The sequence below is a fragment of the Oncorhynchus masou genome, unplaced genomic scaffold (genome assembly GCF_036934945.1).
Source record: "Oncorhynchus masou masou isolate Uvic2021 unplaced genomic scaffold, UVic_Omas_1.1 unplaced_scaffold_708, whole genome shotgun sequence".
In the NCBI taxonomy this organism is placed as follows: domain Eukaryota; kingdom Metazoa; phylum Chordata; class Actinopteri; order Salmoniformes; family Salmonidae; genus Oncorhynchus; species Oncorhynchus masou.
Genome location: NW_027013544.1, coordinates 373182 through 386602, shown reverse-complemented (window position 1 = coordinate 386602; position 13421 = coordinate 373182). Strand labels below are relative to the sequence as shown.

At 44.5% G+C, this 13421-nt stretch overlaps 1 protein-coding gene across 1 annotated transcript; it reads left to right on the top strand.

Moving 5' to 3' along the window:
- The first annotated feature begins 5297 nt into the window (after nt 1-5297).
- Nucleotides 5298-11179, top strand: LOC135537075 (BTB/POZ domain-containing protein 17-like). The gene is given in 4 exon segments (XM_064963279.1): nt 5298-5391; nt 8468-8753; nt 8910-9597; nt 9599-11179. Coding segments are annotated over 4 exon segments (1449 nt in total). The 3' UTR covers nt 9980-11179.
- The last annotated feature ends 2242 nt before the right edge of the window (nt 11180-13421 follow it).

Here is a 13421-nt window from a genome sequence, read left to right as displayed (position 1 = left end):
CTGCGATCGGACCAGGCAAGGCCCCCTGTGGTCTCATTGATCCTACCATTCAGTCCTCCCCAGGGGTGCTTTTAGAGATTTGGCAGGGTGTCAATTGGATTCTGAACTTTGTGACCACTGTCCTGTCAGTACATTCTTCTTAGAACTGGTCTTGGGGAAGAGATGACCTTGGTAAAGCTCTGGAAGTCACCTTAGAGTTCTAATTCTAAGCTGCAACCAAGATAATGATTTCTTGCATTTCGGCTCACAGTGAACCTACACTGAACAGTTTTACAGTTTAGGATTGATCTACTCACTGCCAGAGGATGAGAAGACGAACAAAAGACAAAGAACAGAGTAGATATTGGTCATCCTTGGAGCATGTTCCTTAAAAGTGGAAAGCAATGTGAACTTAGTTTGTAAGCACTGATGCCTTGGGTGCACATGTGGCCGGTGGCACTTTGCCAATTGGGTAGGACAGCTCATCGTAATGGCTGGAACGGAATAATGGAATAGTATCAAACCCATTAAACACATGCTTTCCATTAGCTGTCCTCCCCTCGGTAGCCTCCTGTGCTTGGGTGACAAGTCCAAAAGATGATTCAAGGAAAATAACTTCTCAGAAGCCACATTTTAAGGCACAGAGAATAAATAGTCCCATTTTCTCCTGTCAAACACATCTGAATCTAAGGATGTTCAGGAACATCCCAATATGCAGGGAGTGTTGGACATTGGTTAATAAACCCTGTCTAATCCAATATTATGTATATCAAAGCAGATGTCTTTCACAACAGAGAAGCAAGACATTTTGCTGGTATTTGAATGTTTCGATTCAAAAGCAAAATTGGTCTAAAAGAGCAACAATTAGACACATCTTTGCAATGCTTTAACAAAAGTTTGAACGCTGCTTCTGTCAGACTTTGGCACACTGGTTGAGAAAGTGCTTAAACATTTCAGAAGAAAAGATGCCAGTTTGGCAGAAAATGTATTGGGTACCCTCAGACGATTCAGAATGATTAGGGAGAGAGGAGAGACGACACGTTTAGATCAGGTAGTGAAATATTCCTTTTGAATCTCACTGTGCCTGAAAAAGCCGCCTGAATTAAACCTATTGGATGGGATCGGTCCGTGTCTGTAATTGACTGTACGTAGAGTGATGGCTTTGCATCATGTATCACCATCTCAAATACAGCCTCTCTTTGTTTCTTCATTGTCATTCCATGGCAACTATAGTTGGTTACAGTCTGTCAGGGTCAGGTACCATTTTAGGTTTTTAAATCACATTTAGAACCCACCTTTTTAGCATGTCTTTTAGTCGGGAATTGTTTTAAACATCCTCAGTGTTGTGTTATTTTATTAATCCTTCATGCGACCTGTTCGCTTTAACTTTATTCATTTGATTGTTTTAATGTAAAGTGTGTTGCGATTTTGAATGCACTTTAAATAAAGTTTGATTTGATTTAATTGACGACACATTTACGTAAGACCAGGGCAAGCTATCACTTCTTCTCAAGGAGATGCAGAGTCTCCTGTCCCCTGTCCTCCAGTTGCCATTCCAATTCCTTCCTTCCTGTCTCAGACCTCATTAGAGAGTACCTCTGCCCAGCTCTCCTCAGAGAACATGTCATGCTATTCATAGCACACAGGCTTGGTATGGATCTCCTAGGACATCTGTAGGCAACTACATAGATGCATTCTTACTAGCAACCCAATTCCGTCTGACACAAAGTTTTATGCTATCCTTGGTGGACTACGTAGGATACCATAATGAACCAAACCCATATTCTTTCTACAGATGTATTTATCTCTCTTATGTGCTGGTTATTCAACAGAGATGATTTGACTCGACTGAAGGTAATCTCATTTAACACAGAACTAAAATCTTGCGTAATTTGTTCAGATGCTTCGATAGACGTCTGTCAACGAGAGATTAGACGGAAGACTAATTAGTGCAGGTTAGGTTTTGTCATGAATCTTGCTCTGGAGGCAGCTTTGCAGAGTGGTCACAAGCTGGCACAGTCACAAAGTCATCCCATCTGATTTTTAACATAACCTTAACCTGACCACTGCTGACCATAATGCCTGACCTTAAATTAAGACCTAATAGCACATTTTTTGTTTTCAATAATGTTTACAATAATATAGCCAATTCTGTCTTTGCAGCTGGTCCTTCTAGCCATAATCGCTCAGTTCTGCCTCAAGTATAAGACTCATCCCAATAAACATCAACCGGCTTAATTAGTCTGAGAGGCTCCTTCATTTGCTTTCATCTCAGTCAGCGGTCCAACACACTTTGAGAACATCTCTTCATCTTTCCCCGAAGAAGAGATCATCAAAACCATTCGGGTATTGACTCCTCATTACCCCAGAGACAGGAAATCCATATAGAAACTTCATGGCAGAGAAAGGGTCAAATGAACACCTTGTTCATTGGTCAATTACTTTAACATTCCTTTGACCTTTTTAGGTCATCACTACATTCTCATGTGCCAATGTCACGGGCGGCTTCTCTCTGCCGGGACCACAATGCACCAGGCAGTAACCTTCATGCTCGTCAATAAGGCCGAGTAAGAGTTTTAGGATGTAGTTTGATACCACTCACCAGAGTGGATAGTATGCGTGGTATTGATTTCATGGTTCCCCGTACGAGCAATTAGCATGTTCCCTGCCTGCAGCAGCAACCTGTGAACTCTTTGACCAGCTGTTTCTTTTGTCGCTGAGGATCAGATCACGCACATTCGTTTTACACTCTGCAACAGAACCCAGTGGGACAGAACACAGTGGAAAAGAACACAGAACACAGTGGAACAGAACACAGTGACACAGAACACAGAACACACAGTCACTCTGCATGCACTGACTCAGGTATCGCTTGTTAGTGTGGTTTGTCTCTTAACCACATTTCAATCCTTTTCAACACAATAAGTAAACGTTAAAGGGATAGTTCACCCAAATGACTAAATTATATATTGGTTTCCTTACCCTGTAAGCAGTCTATGAACAAGGTATGATGACAGCACCCATTTACATGTTTTATTATTTGGTGTTTTTATCAATGTCAAGCAATAAGATATAGCAATCACATGATTACTACAGCAACAAAACGTGAGCAAGAACGGGGTGGGGGGAGATTGATACAGCAGTTCAAGATACAACAATTGAGCGATAATGTTACATGAGGGGTACCTAACCAAGGTCTTCGATGGTGGAAGTGGTGACCAGCCCACTAGAATCTTTGTAGCGGTGCCATGCTTTGGTTTTATTTACTTGGCCACTGTTTCCAAATGCTAACTTTGTTTTTCATTCGTGGCACAAATCCAATGCAAGTCAATAGTACTCAAATGTGTCACACTTCATGTCCAAACCATCTATTGAGCTACACAATCAATGTTAGATATTTTAGGATGATTTGGACATGAAGCATTGTCCATACTGAATTCATATCAAGCCATTTGTCATAAAAGCAAGACATGAAGAAGAAGATAGGTGTGTACATCAGTGGAGGCTGCTGAGGGGAGGACGGCTCATAAAGATGGTTGGAATGGAGTGAATGGAATGGCCTCAATCACATGGAAACCATGGAAACCACGTGTTTAATGTATTTGATACCATTCCACTGATTCCGCTCCTGCCATTACCACGAGCTCGTCCTCCCCAATTAAGGTGCTACCAACCTCCTGTGGTGTACATCCATGTGAATGTATTTTCTTTACGAAGAGTACAAACAGATGAGTGAAGTAGACGAAGTCCCAGATGTCCCCTAGCAGGATATGTTCACTAACCCAATCAGAGAGCAGTGCACTGAAATTGTCACATTAAAATTTGGAGAGTGACCATCGCTCTAATGCAAGGCTCTCCAACCCCGTTCCTGGAGAGAGCTACCCTCCTGTAGGTTTTAACTCCAACCCTGTTCCTGAAGACCTACCCTGCTGTAGGTTTTAACTCCAACCCTGTTCCTGGAGAGCTACTCTGCTGTAGGTTTTAACTCCAACCTTGTTCCTGGAGCGATATCATCCTGTAAAGGGTTTAACTCCAACCTTGTTCCTGGAGAGATACCGTCCTGTAGGTTTTAACTTCAACCCTGTTCCTGGAGAGATACCCTCCTGTAGGTTTTAACTCCAACCCTGTTCCTGGAGCGATATCATCCTGTAAGGGTTTAACTCCAACCTTGTTCCTGGAGAGATACCGTCCTGTAGGTTTTAACTCAACCCTGTTCCTGGAGAGATACCTACCTATAAGTTTTGACTACATGATGCTAGCTCTCCAGGAACCTGGATTAAAACCTACAGCAGGGTAGCTCTCCAGGAACAGGCTTGGAGTAAAACCTACAACCTCTCAGGAACAGGCTTGGAGTTAAACCTACAGCAGGGTTTTCCAGGAACTACTACGGATGATGCAGCAGGGTAGCTCTCCAGGAACAGGCTTGGAGTTAAAACCTACAGCAGGGTAACTCCAGGAACAGGCTTGGAGTTAAAACCCACAGCAGGGTAGTTCAGAACAGGCTTTGAGTTAAAACCTACAGGGGGTAGCTCTCCAGAACAGGCTTGGAGTTAAAACCTACAGCAGGGTAGCTCTTCAGGAACAGGCTTGGAGTTAAAACCTACAGCAGGGTAGCTCTTCAAGAACAGGGTTGGAGTTAAAACCTACAGCAGGGTAGCTCTTCAGGAACAGGCTTGGAGTTAAAACCTACAGCAGGGTAGCTCTTCAGGAACAGGGTTGGAGTTAAAACCTATAGGACAGTAGCTCTCCAGGAAGATATCACCTCACTAATTAACTCTGTGGTTAATTACTTAATCGTGCCATTGTTACACATTTCATATACTGGTCTCATTACTTCTAATTAACATAAATAAAACCCTCACATACAATAGCCTAATTATATTATAACAGTGTACTTTATCATAAAATAGTTGATTCACATTGACTCCATAATATAGTGTTTAATAACCCTTTCTCATCCACCTCCACTCAGAAAATGAAGAGATAGTCCCTATTGGGCCACAGATCGATGCCATGTTAACATGGAAAAGGAGAAATTCAAAATCAAAGCCGTCGTCATGGCAACGGCCCCTGCCAGATTCCACCAATCAATGGAGTCCGCAAGGCGATGTGAGAGGCGCCAGGCGGGGAAAAAGGCCAGGCGTCCTACATAAAGAGTCCGGGACGGGAGTCAGGGCGCCACAACGGGGCAACCCACCTCTTGCACACACTCACACAAAGACAATAAGCACTAAGGGGAAGACGGAAAGAGTGAAACGAGAGAAAAAGAAGGAACAGAGAGAAGAGAGAGAGAGAGAGGGAGATATATATGCCTAGATATGGCACACACCTATGAAGGAGGAATCCCTGCCCGGGTCTATCTGGGAACCCTGCTCGTGGCTCTTTGCTTCCATCCCATCTCCGTTGGAGGAGGTAAGGTGACTGTGTGACAGACTGCTCTGCATAGTGATCAACTGTTTAGCTTGTCTATTTTAGTCACTCTTTCCTCTGTCACTACAGTACATCAACAACATCCGTTTTATTTCCTATTCTATTTACATTTCTTATCCCACAGAAGGGTAGGAAAGAGATACAACTCTGTTTTAGAGGAATATCGCCCCACTCAGTGTGTTGGGGAAACGGTGGTGGGACACGTTGCATGTGGGTTGCTCTCTTTAAGCCCAGAGGCACTAGGTTGAGTATTGGAATAGCAGCACTGTCCCCCAGTTCACTTTCCCACATCCTATCTCTGTTTGTCTGTGATGTTTTGCAGGGAGAGCCTGAGATGTTTGTTTTTGTGGGGCCTTTGTGAGTCACAATCGATGAGGATGCTATTTTAGAGACTGAAGAAAATGCCCTTTCTTATATTGAAGGACTTGACTGGGGAAGCATCAATTGAATGACACTTTATTTCAGGCTATAACAACTTCATCTTGCATGGCAGTTTTTTCCTCATGCGTTTTGTGTGCTCGTCCTGTGTACTCATACACATGCATTTATATGTTTAATTTAGGGGATTCAACCCACCAGCTTCTAAAAATCACTGCGCTTGACTAGAGGAGAACATCGGTAATCTTTTATTAATAACATCCTCCTCAGCTGTATCAATTCCCCTGAAGTTCTCACTTCAATCTATGGCAATGAATTCACCACGGCATTTTAAAGGAAACAAATGGAATGCTTGATTGCAGCACATTTAAACTAGGAAGTAATTAGCCAGAACAAATCCATCACAATTCACGTCACAATTAAATGGCATGTTTACCTATCACAATTAATAGACAAATTGAACTTCAGAAGTCCAATTTTGTTTGAGCTGGGTGAATGACACAAATTACACAAATGCAATATGCAAATGTCAAAGTTATTTGTCAATGGCCCACAAGCATCAGCTGCCGTCATGGAGATGTAGGGTATAGGCTAGTTGTGTCTAATGAACTGAACAAAGGTTGCTTTGAAGTGGAGGTGCATGATTAGCCGAAAGTGGTGACACGAAGACTGGGGGTGAGGCAGCTAAGGGAGTGGGGGGTAGGAGTCTTTCTCCCCCTGTGTCTCATTAAACCTACAGTAACAGGAGGAAGCAGCTGGTGTCAATGGAGGCAGAGGAAGGAGGGCGTTAAAGAGAGTGAGCGTGCAGCTTGTCGTGCTGAGACCTTCTTTCATGTGACTCTACAGTGTGCATGTGCCACTTGTGCTCATCCTCAAGAAGACCCTGTAGTGAAGAAGGAGACATCTTGTGTTCAACCTCACAGGGACCCTGTAGTGAAGAAGGAGACATCTTGTGTTCAACCTCACAGGGACCCTGTAGTGAAGAAGGATACATCTTGTGTTCAACCTCACAGGGACCCTGTAGTGAAGAAGGAGACATCTTGTGTTCAACCTCACAGGGACCCTGTAGTGAAGAAGGAGACATCTTGTGTTCAACCTCACAGGGACCCTGTAGTGAAGAAGGAGACATCTTGTGTTCAACCTCACAGGGACCCTGTAGTGAAGAAGGAGACATCTTGTGTTCAAACTCACAGGGACCCTGTAGTGAAGAAGAAGACATCTTGTGTTCAACCTCACAGGGACCCTGTAGTGAAGAAGGAGACATCTTGTGTTCAACCTCACAGGGACCCTGTAGTGAAGAAGGATACATCTTGTGTTCAACCTCACAGGGACCCTGTAGTGAAGAAGGAGACATCTTGTGTTACACCTCACAGGGACCCTGTAGTGAAGAAGGAGACATCTTGTGTTCAACCTCACAGGGACCCTGTAGTGAAGGAGGAGACATCTTGTGCTCAAACTCACAGGGACCCTATAGCGTTAGTAATACATCTAATGAATAATACTTTTACCAGCAGTGTAGGTGTGTGCAGTAGTTAACCATTTAACAGTCTTATGGCCAGGAGATTTAAACTGTTTAGGAGTCTGTTGGCCTGAGCCTTGATGCATCGGAACCACCTGGCGGATGGGAACATGGAGAACAGTCCATTTGGCAATTTTTCAGGCCTTTCTCAGACACCGCCTGGTATTTACGTCCTGAATGGCTGGGTGCTCACCCCCAGTGATGCACTGGGCCGTCCGTACCACCCTCTGTAGGGCCTTCCGGTTGAGGGGGTTGCAGTTGCCATACCAGACGGTGATACAACCAGTCAGGATGCTCTCGATGATGCAGCTGTAAAAGTTCCTAGGGATCTGAGGCGCCATGCCAAATCGTATCAGCCTCCTGAGGGAGAAGAGGCACGACAGTCGTGCTGGTGTGAGAGGATCATGTTAAGTCCTCAGTGATGTAGACACCGAGCAATTTAATTCAGTCTATTCATGTAATAATCTGCAAATATGGATTTAAAAACTTTAAAAAGTAGTTTAGTCAGGCGATAAAAAAATGTTTTCGACATGTCTGGTGCTTATACAGTATAGCCTCGGCATAATTGTACTTAAAGACAAGTAGCCTATTGGTTTCATAGCCTACACTATTACCATCCATTATTATCTGTCTATTAACAATGTGTTTTACACTCCAAGATGCTGACCCTAAACCCAAACCACGGGTAGGATTTCCCCATTAGCGACTAGGTCAGTCACTTTTCAACTGCAGACAAACTCAGCAACTCTTCAAGTTAATGGCTGTTTATCTCATCACTGTACTGTTAATTAAGCTTTGAAGGAGAGGGTGTAGAGTGTTAAGGCTGGTAGACAACTTGTCATAATTCATGATTGGTTGGCGGTTGTAATTCAACCGGTGTTGATTGGCAGAAGGCTTAACTGTCAACTCAACTTTCAGTGTGGAAGTGAGTGATGACTGGAGAAGAAGGGCTCTATCTCAATTTGTCTTTCCGCAATTCCTCACTACCTTCACAACCGTAATGGAGGAGAAGGTCCAAGGGGAGGATACCATATAGAATAGAGAGAATGGTGAATAGAATGAGGTTGTGAGGAATCGAGGACAGATGAATTGAGAAAGAGGTGTTTTCACTTGCAGTTGACCCGGTGTTGAATGGGATCCCTACATCTTCTCTTCCTGCAGCCGCGCTGAAGCAGGAGGTGGCGCTGGAGAATGGCGCCACAACGCTGAATCACTCCATGGCAATGGTGCAGCGCATGGAAGGTCTTCTGGCCCAAGGCAACGGCAGTGATGTGGCCCTCCGCGTGCAGACGGTCAACACGGATGAGGTGAAGGTGATCCAGGCGCACACGCTGGTGCTCTCGCTGCAGAGCCAGGTGTTTGAGGAGCTGCTGCTCAGCCAAAACACCAGCACCTTGGTCCTGAGAGAGCCTGCCGACTGTGCTGCTGTCTTTGACAAGTTCATCAGGTGAGGGGACTGGGGGGGGGTAGAATGAGTGTACACCTCAAGAGGATAGGGGAGGAACAGAAATGGGCTATTGGTGTTTCATGTTTTTTATTTTAAAAAGTGACCTCCTTTCCCGATGTTTCTGCAGACCGATCTAGCCTTGTTTTATCTCTGCAGGTACCTCTACTGCGGTGACATCTCTGTGCGCCTGGACCAGGCAATCCCTCTGCACAAGCTGGCTAGCAAGTACCGTGTGTGGAGCCTCCAGCAGGGCCTGAGCCAGTACATGACAGGGCACCTGTCCAGCGACTCCCCGACCGGCCATGTGGTTGGCTGGTACCAGTACGCCATGCAGATCGGCGACGCCAACCTGAGGGACAGCTGCCTCCAGTACCTCTCCTGGAACCTGTCGTCGGTGTTGCAGAGCGGCGAGTGGGGCTCCATCAGCGACGACCTGCTGCTGTCCCTGATGCAGCGCTCAGACCTCATCCTGCAGAGCGAGCTGGAGCTCTACGAGGCACTGGAAGCCTGGATCGGCCAGAACCAGCCGGCCGGCCTAACGGTGGAGAATGCCCTGAGGCATGTGCGCTACGGCATGATCTCCCCGCAGCACCTGTTCCGTCTGCAGAAGCAGTCCCCAATCATGCTGAAATACTACGAGTCAATCCGTGACCTGCTCTTCCTGGCCTTCCAGTTCCACTCGGCCTCGCCTGTCCAGCTGGCCAAATACTTTGACGTCAACTGCAGCATATTCACGCCACGCAACTACCTGTCACCGTCCTGGGGCTCTCCGTGGGTCATCAATAACCCCATGCGCGATGACCGCAGCTTCAGCTTCCAGACCCAGCTGGGCCCCAGCGGGGAGCGACGCCAGCAAGCGAGTGACCTGGAACGCCCTGTTCTCCCCACGCTGGCTCCCGCTCAGCGTGCGCTCTGCCTATACAAACGAGATGCAGGCCACACGCACTGACGGCGGTCGTCCTCGCATCATCGTCACCCCAGCCACTTCCAGCCCCGATTTCGCAGGTGTGAGCTTCCAGAAAACGGTGATCGTGACAGCGAGGCAGGGGGGTAAAATGGTGGTTCGTCACGTCTACAACTTCCACCAGAGCACTGAGGAGGCCGGGGATTTCCTGGTGGAAGCCGACCTTCACCGCCGGGCGTCTGAATACCTCATCGACAGCTCCCTCTACCTGCACGTCGTGGTAAAGCCCCTTTACCACAGCCTCATCGTTGCCAGGAAATAGGCCAAGAGGTTGTTGTTGCCTTAGTAACCAACGGTTCCCATTACATGGTCAAGTTGCAGAGTAAAAATTGGCTATATCATAAAAAAATGATGAAAACAAAACATTTGCTTTTTGGTCTTAATTTAAGGTACACGGCATAAGGTTTGCAGTGTGGTTGAGGTTATATTTCAAAAACAGAAATTATAGAAATAGTCTGGGTGTATGACTTTGGAACTTGCCCAGACAGTGATGACCGTAACCAACCGCCCTCCCTGCTGAGTCCCCCCCTAGCCTGCAGACAAAGTCACACATGCACACACTCATATCACAACTCCTGTTTATTGGCCTGGTACTGGGCACCTCTGTTCTACATAAGGTAATGGTACTTTTTACAGTAGTGGTTAAGTTTGTCTCCAAACTGTTTTAACTCTGAAAAGAGGTGTATTGAGCCAGCTGTAACTGTACTGCATCTATTAAAGAAGTCAATGAAAGAGTTTCAGATAATAACAGTTCCTCCACATTGTCCCTACCCACAAATCTTACACACATGGTAGGGGCAAACACGACTGCACTGTATTTGTTAGAGATATGATTATGTCAATAGTTGGATATTTCCTTGATGGCCCCTGATTAGAGGAAAGGCACAATCTTTATGACATATTTAACTGTATGATGTTATCTGCATAGCTATAGGATACTACTAGTAAATCAAAGTGTCAGTTATTGGTATTGTTTCCATTAGCTGAACCCTCACTTTGTTGGTGCTAACCAAACCTCACAGGATCAAGTGAAGCTTCCTTCGTCGCTTTGCACACTGCCATCACCATAAGTACAGGCCATTTTAAAAGCATGCATTCATACCATTAGTCACAATCACACACATAAGTTTACAGGCCTAAATGTTATAGCCATGCTGATACTCAGTGACTGGACAATTCCTATACCAGAGTTTCTCTAGAAGCCATTTTGCTGTTGCCCTACTCTTTTGCAATTGAGGAGCATTTCTATTGAATCTTTAAGCCAACCTGCAGTATTAGTGCTATTAGAAGGATTGTGTTGTTGTGAGTAGTGCTTTTATAATGAATTATGCACAGACCTATGGACGACATTGTTGGTCTAAATTATACTTCCAGGTCTTTAGAACGTTACTGGTTCATGTAGCTACCATATCTCTCTATGTCCTCTTCCTATATCCTGAATAAAATGTTATTTTACCCAGTCTGTAATTGGTCTGTTTACTTGATTCACCCTAATATGCAGAACATAATGTGATACAGAGGACAATTGTGACTTAAGCCTAATTTATATCGTACAATGCAACAAAGTAATGCAAACACAAAATGGCAACCCTGCAAACTGGCATCACATTTATAATCGTGGGGCTGCAGACGTGTGTGTGTTTTTGCTACTCAACAAAACAGCATTGAAATTTTTCATAGCTATTTGTAGCTCTTGTATTTTATAGTACTGTAGATACGGTATAAATTAAGCTTTAATCAAAAACAAACAAGGTAGGCCTATCAAAATGAATTTCACATGCCTTGTATTTATTTTACCTTTATTTAACCAGGTAGGCAGGTTGAGAACAAGTTCTCATTTCCAATTGCGACCTGGCCAAGATAAAGCAAAGCAGTTCGACACATACAACGACACGGAGTTACACATGGAGTAAAACAAACATACAGTCAATAATACAGTAGAAACAAGTCTATAAACGATGTGAGCAAATGAGGTGAGATAAGGGAGGTAAAGGCAAAAAAAAAGGCCATGGTGGCAAAGTAAATACAATATAGCAAGTAAAACACTGGAATGGTAGATTTGCAGTGGAAGAATGTGCAAAGTAGAAATAAAAATAATGGGGTGCAAAGGAGCAAAATAAAAATAAATATACAGTAGGGAAAGAGGTAGTTGTTTGGGCTACATTATAGGTGGGCTATGTACAGGTGCAGTAATCTGTGAGCTGCTCTGACAGCTGGTGCTTCAAGCTAGTGAGGGAGATAAGTGTTTCCAGTTTCAGAGATGTGTGTATGGGGATATCTCCCTGAAATCAAAATGCTTTGAAGCCATTGAAAACCACAAATTGTACAATGGCATTCTTAGAATATATATATTTTTCAATCATGATTGTTGTGACCATGGACTTGTCTTGGACATGTCCACGCTTGTTGGCAATGACAGCAGAGACTACATATCCCACAACTATGTACAACACAGGGAGGAAAAACGTCATAACGCAATTGACGCTCGAGCATTCAGATGTCAGATTGATCGAGTTCGTTTTGCATAGCCCGGTGCCCCGGATGGACAGAGTTGACTCATTTTAGACCATTCCATTGGTCCTGAATAAAAATCTCCACACATCAGGAGCACCGGGCTATGAAAAACTAATCCGACCACTTCTTCGCTGTCTAAAAAGTGTACAGTTTGGTAATGTAACGTTATCGAGTTAATTTCGCCGGAATCATATGTGCTTTCGGTTTATATATATTTTTTTTAACTTAGAAGCCCTGCGACACGGAAACAAACTAACGCAACATGCATGAAGATTGAAACAGACTTGCATCGTAGTTGCAGGACAAGCCGCAGCTTCTGAGCGGGGTAGATGCAGGGAGGGAGGGAGTAAAAAAGTCTTTGTGCTTCCCCTCCCCCTCATCAAAGCAAAGGGGGAAATGTCTCTTTCTAAAGGAGGTAAGAATTTTAACAATAATGTTAATCGTGCAACAAGACTGAATTTCCGACAAAGATGCATTGCTGGAAATCAGGGTTATGTATTGCGTCATTGCATTAGACGTTTTTTTAAATATCAGTTCGTTTCCGGCTTAACGTTAGGGTCTGTCCTTGTACAAAGTTGCTAGCTAACTCCAGCTAGCTACAGTACAAGTTGTAATGTGGTGCCTAATTGCATTTCTCTGTAACCTGGCTAGAAACCATAAAATGTTTGCGGATTCCCCGTGGTTGGTTGTTTCCTGTCAATTCCTGGAAATTTAAACAATTGTTTGTGAACACGCGATAACGTTGCTAACGTTAAGTTAGGCTACTTGGGGCAGTAAGTTGCAACTGTTGCTTGTTCGTTACCTACCGAGCTAACGTTACCTATAGCATTGTCTATTCGAACAAACGAAAAGTGCGTAGCTATCCACACCGGTATCGATGTAACGTTAGCAATATCTCGTGCGTTATTTCATTGGGAGCACGCACGCCATGCCTCGCGACTTGTCGTTTTGATGGGAAAACATGAGTCATGTATTTTTCCGACTGCGTTACTTGGTCTAATATTACCGTGTGCGTCGTCTCTCACGCATTCTTGCAATAGTTGTTCACTTATTTGTCTCGCATATTTTCTACAAATGCCTGGTCTATCATTCAGTTGGTCTCCCTCTGACACTAAGTGATGTGTAGTTAGCTAGCAACAAGCAATGCTGAATAAAAACACCTGGTGGAAAATAAATCAAGGCCCTCCTAC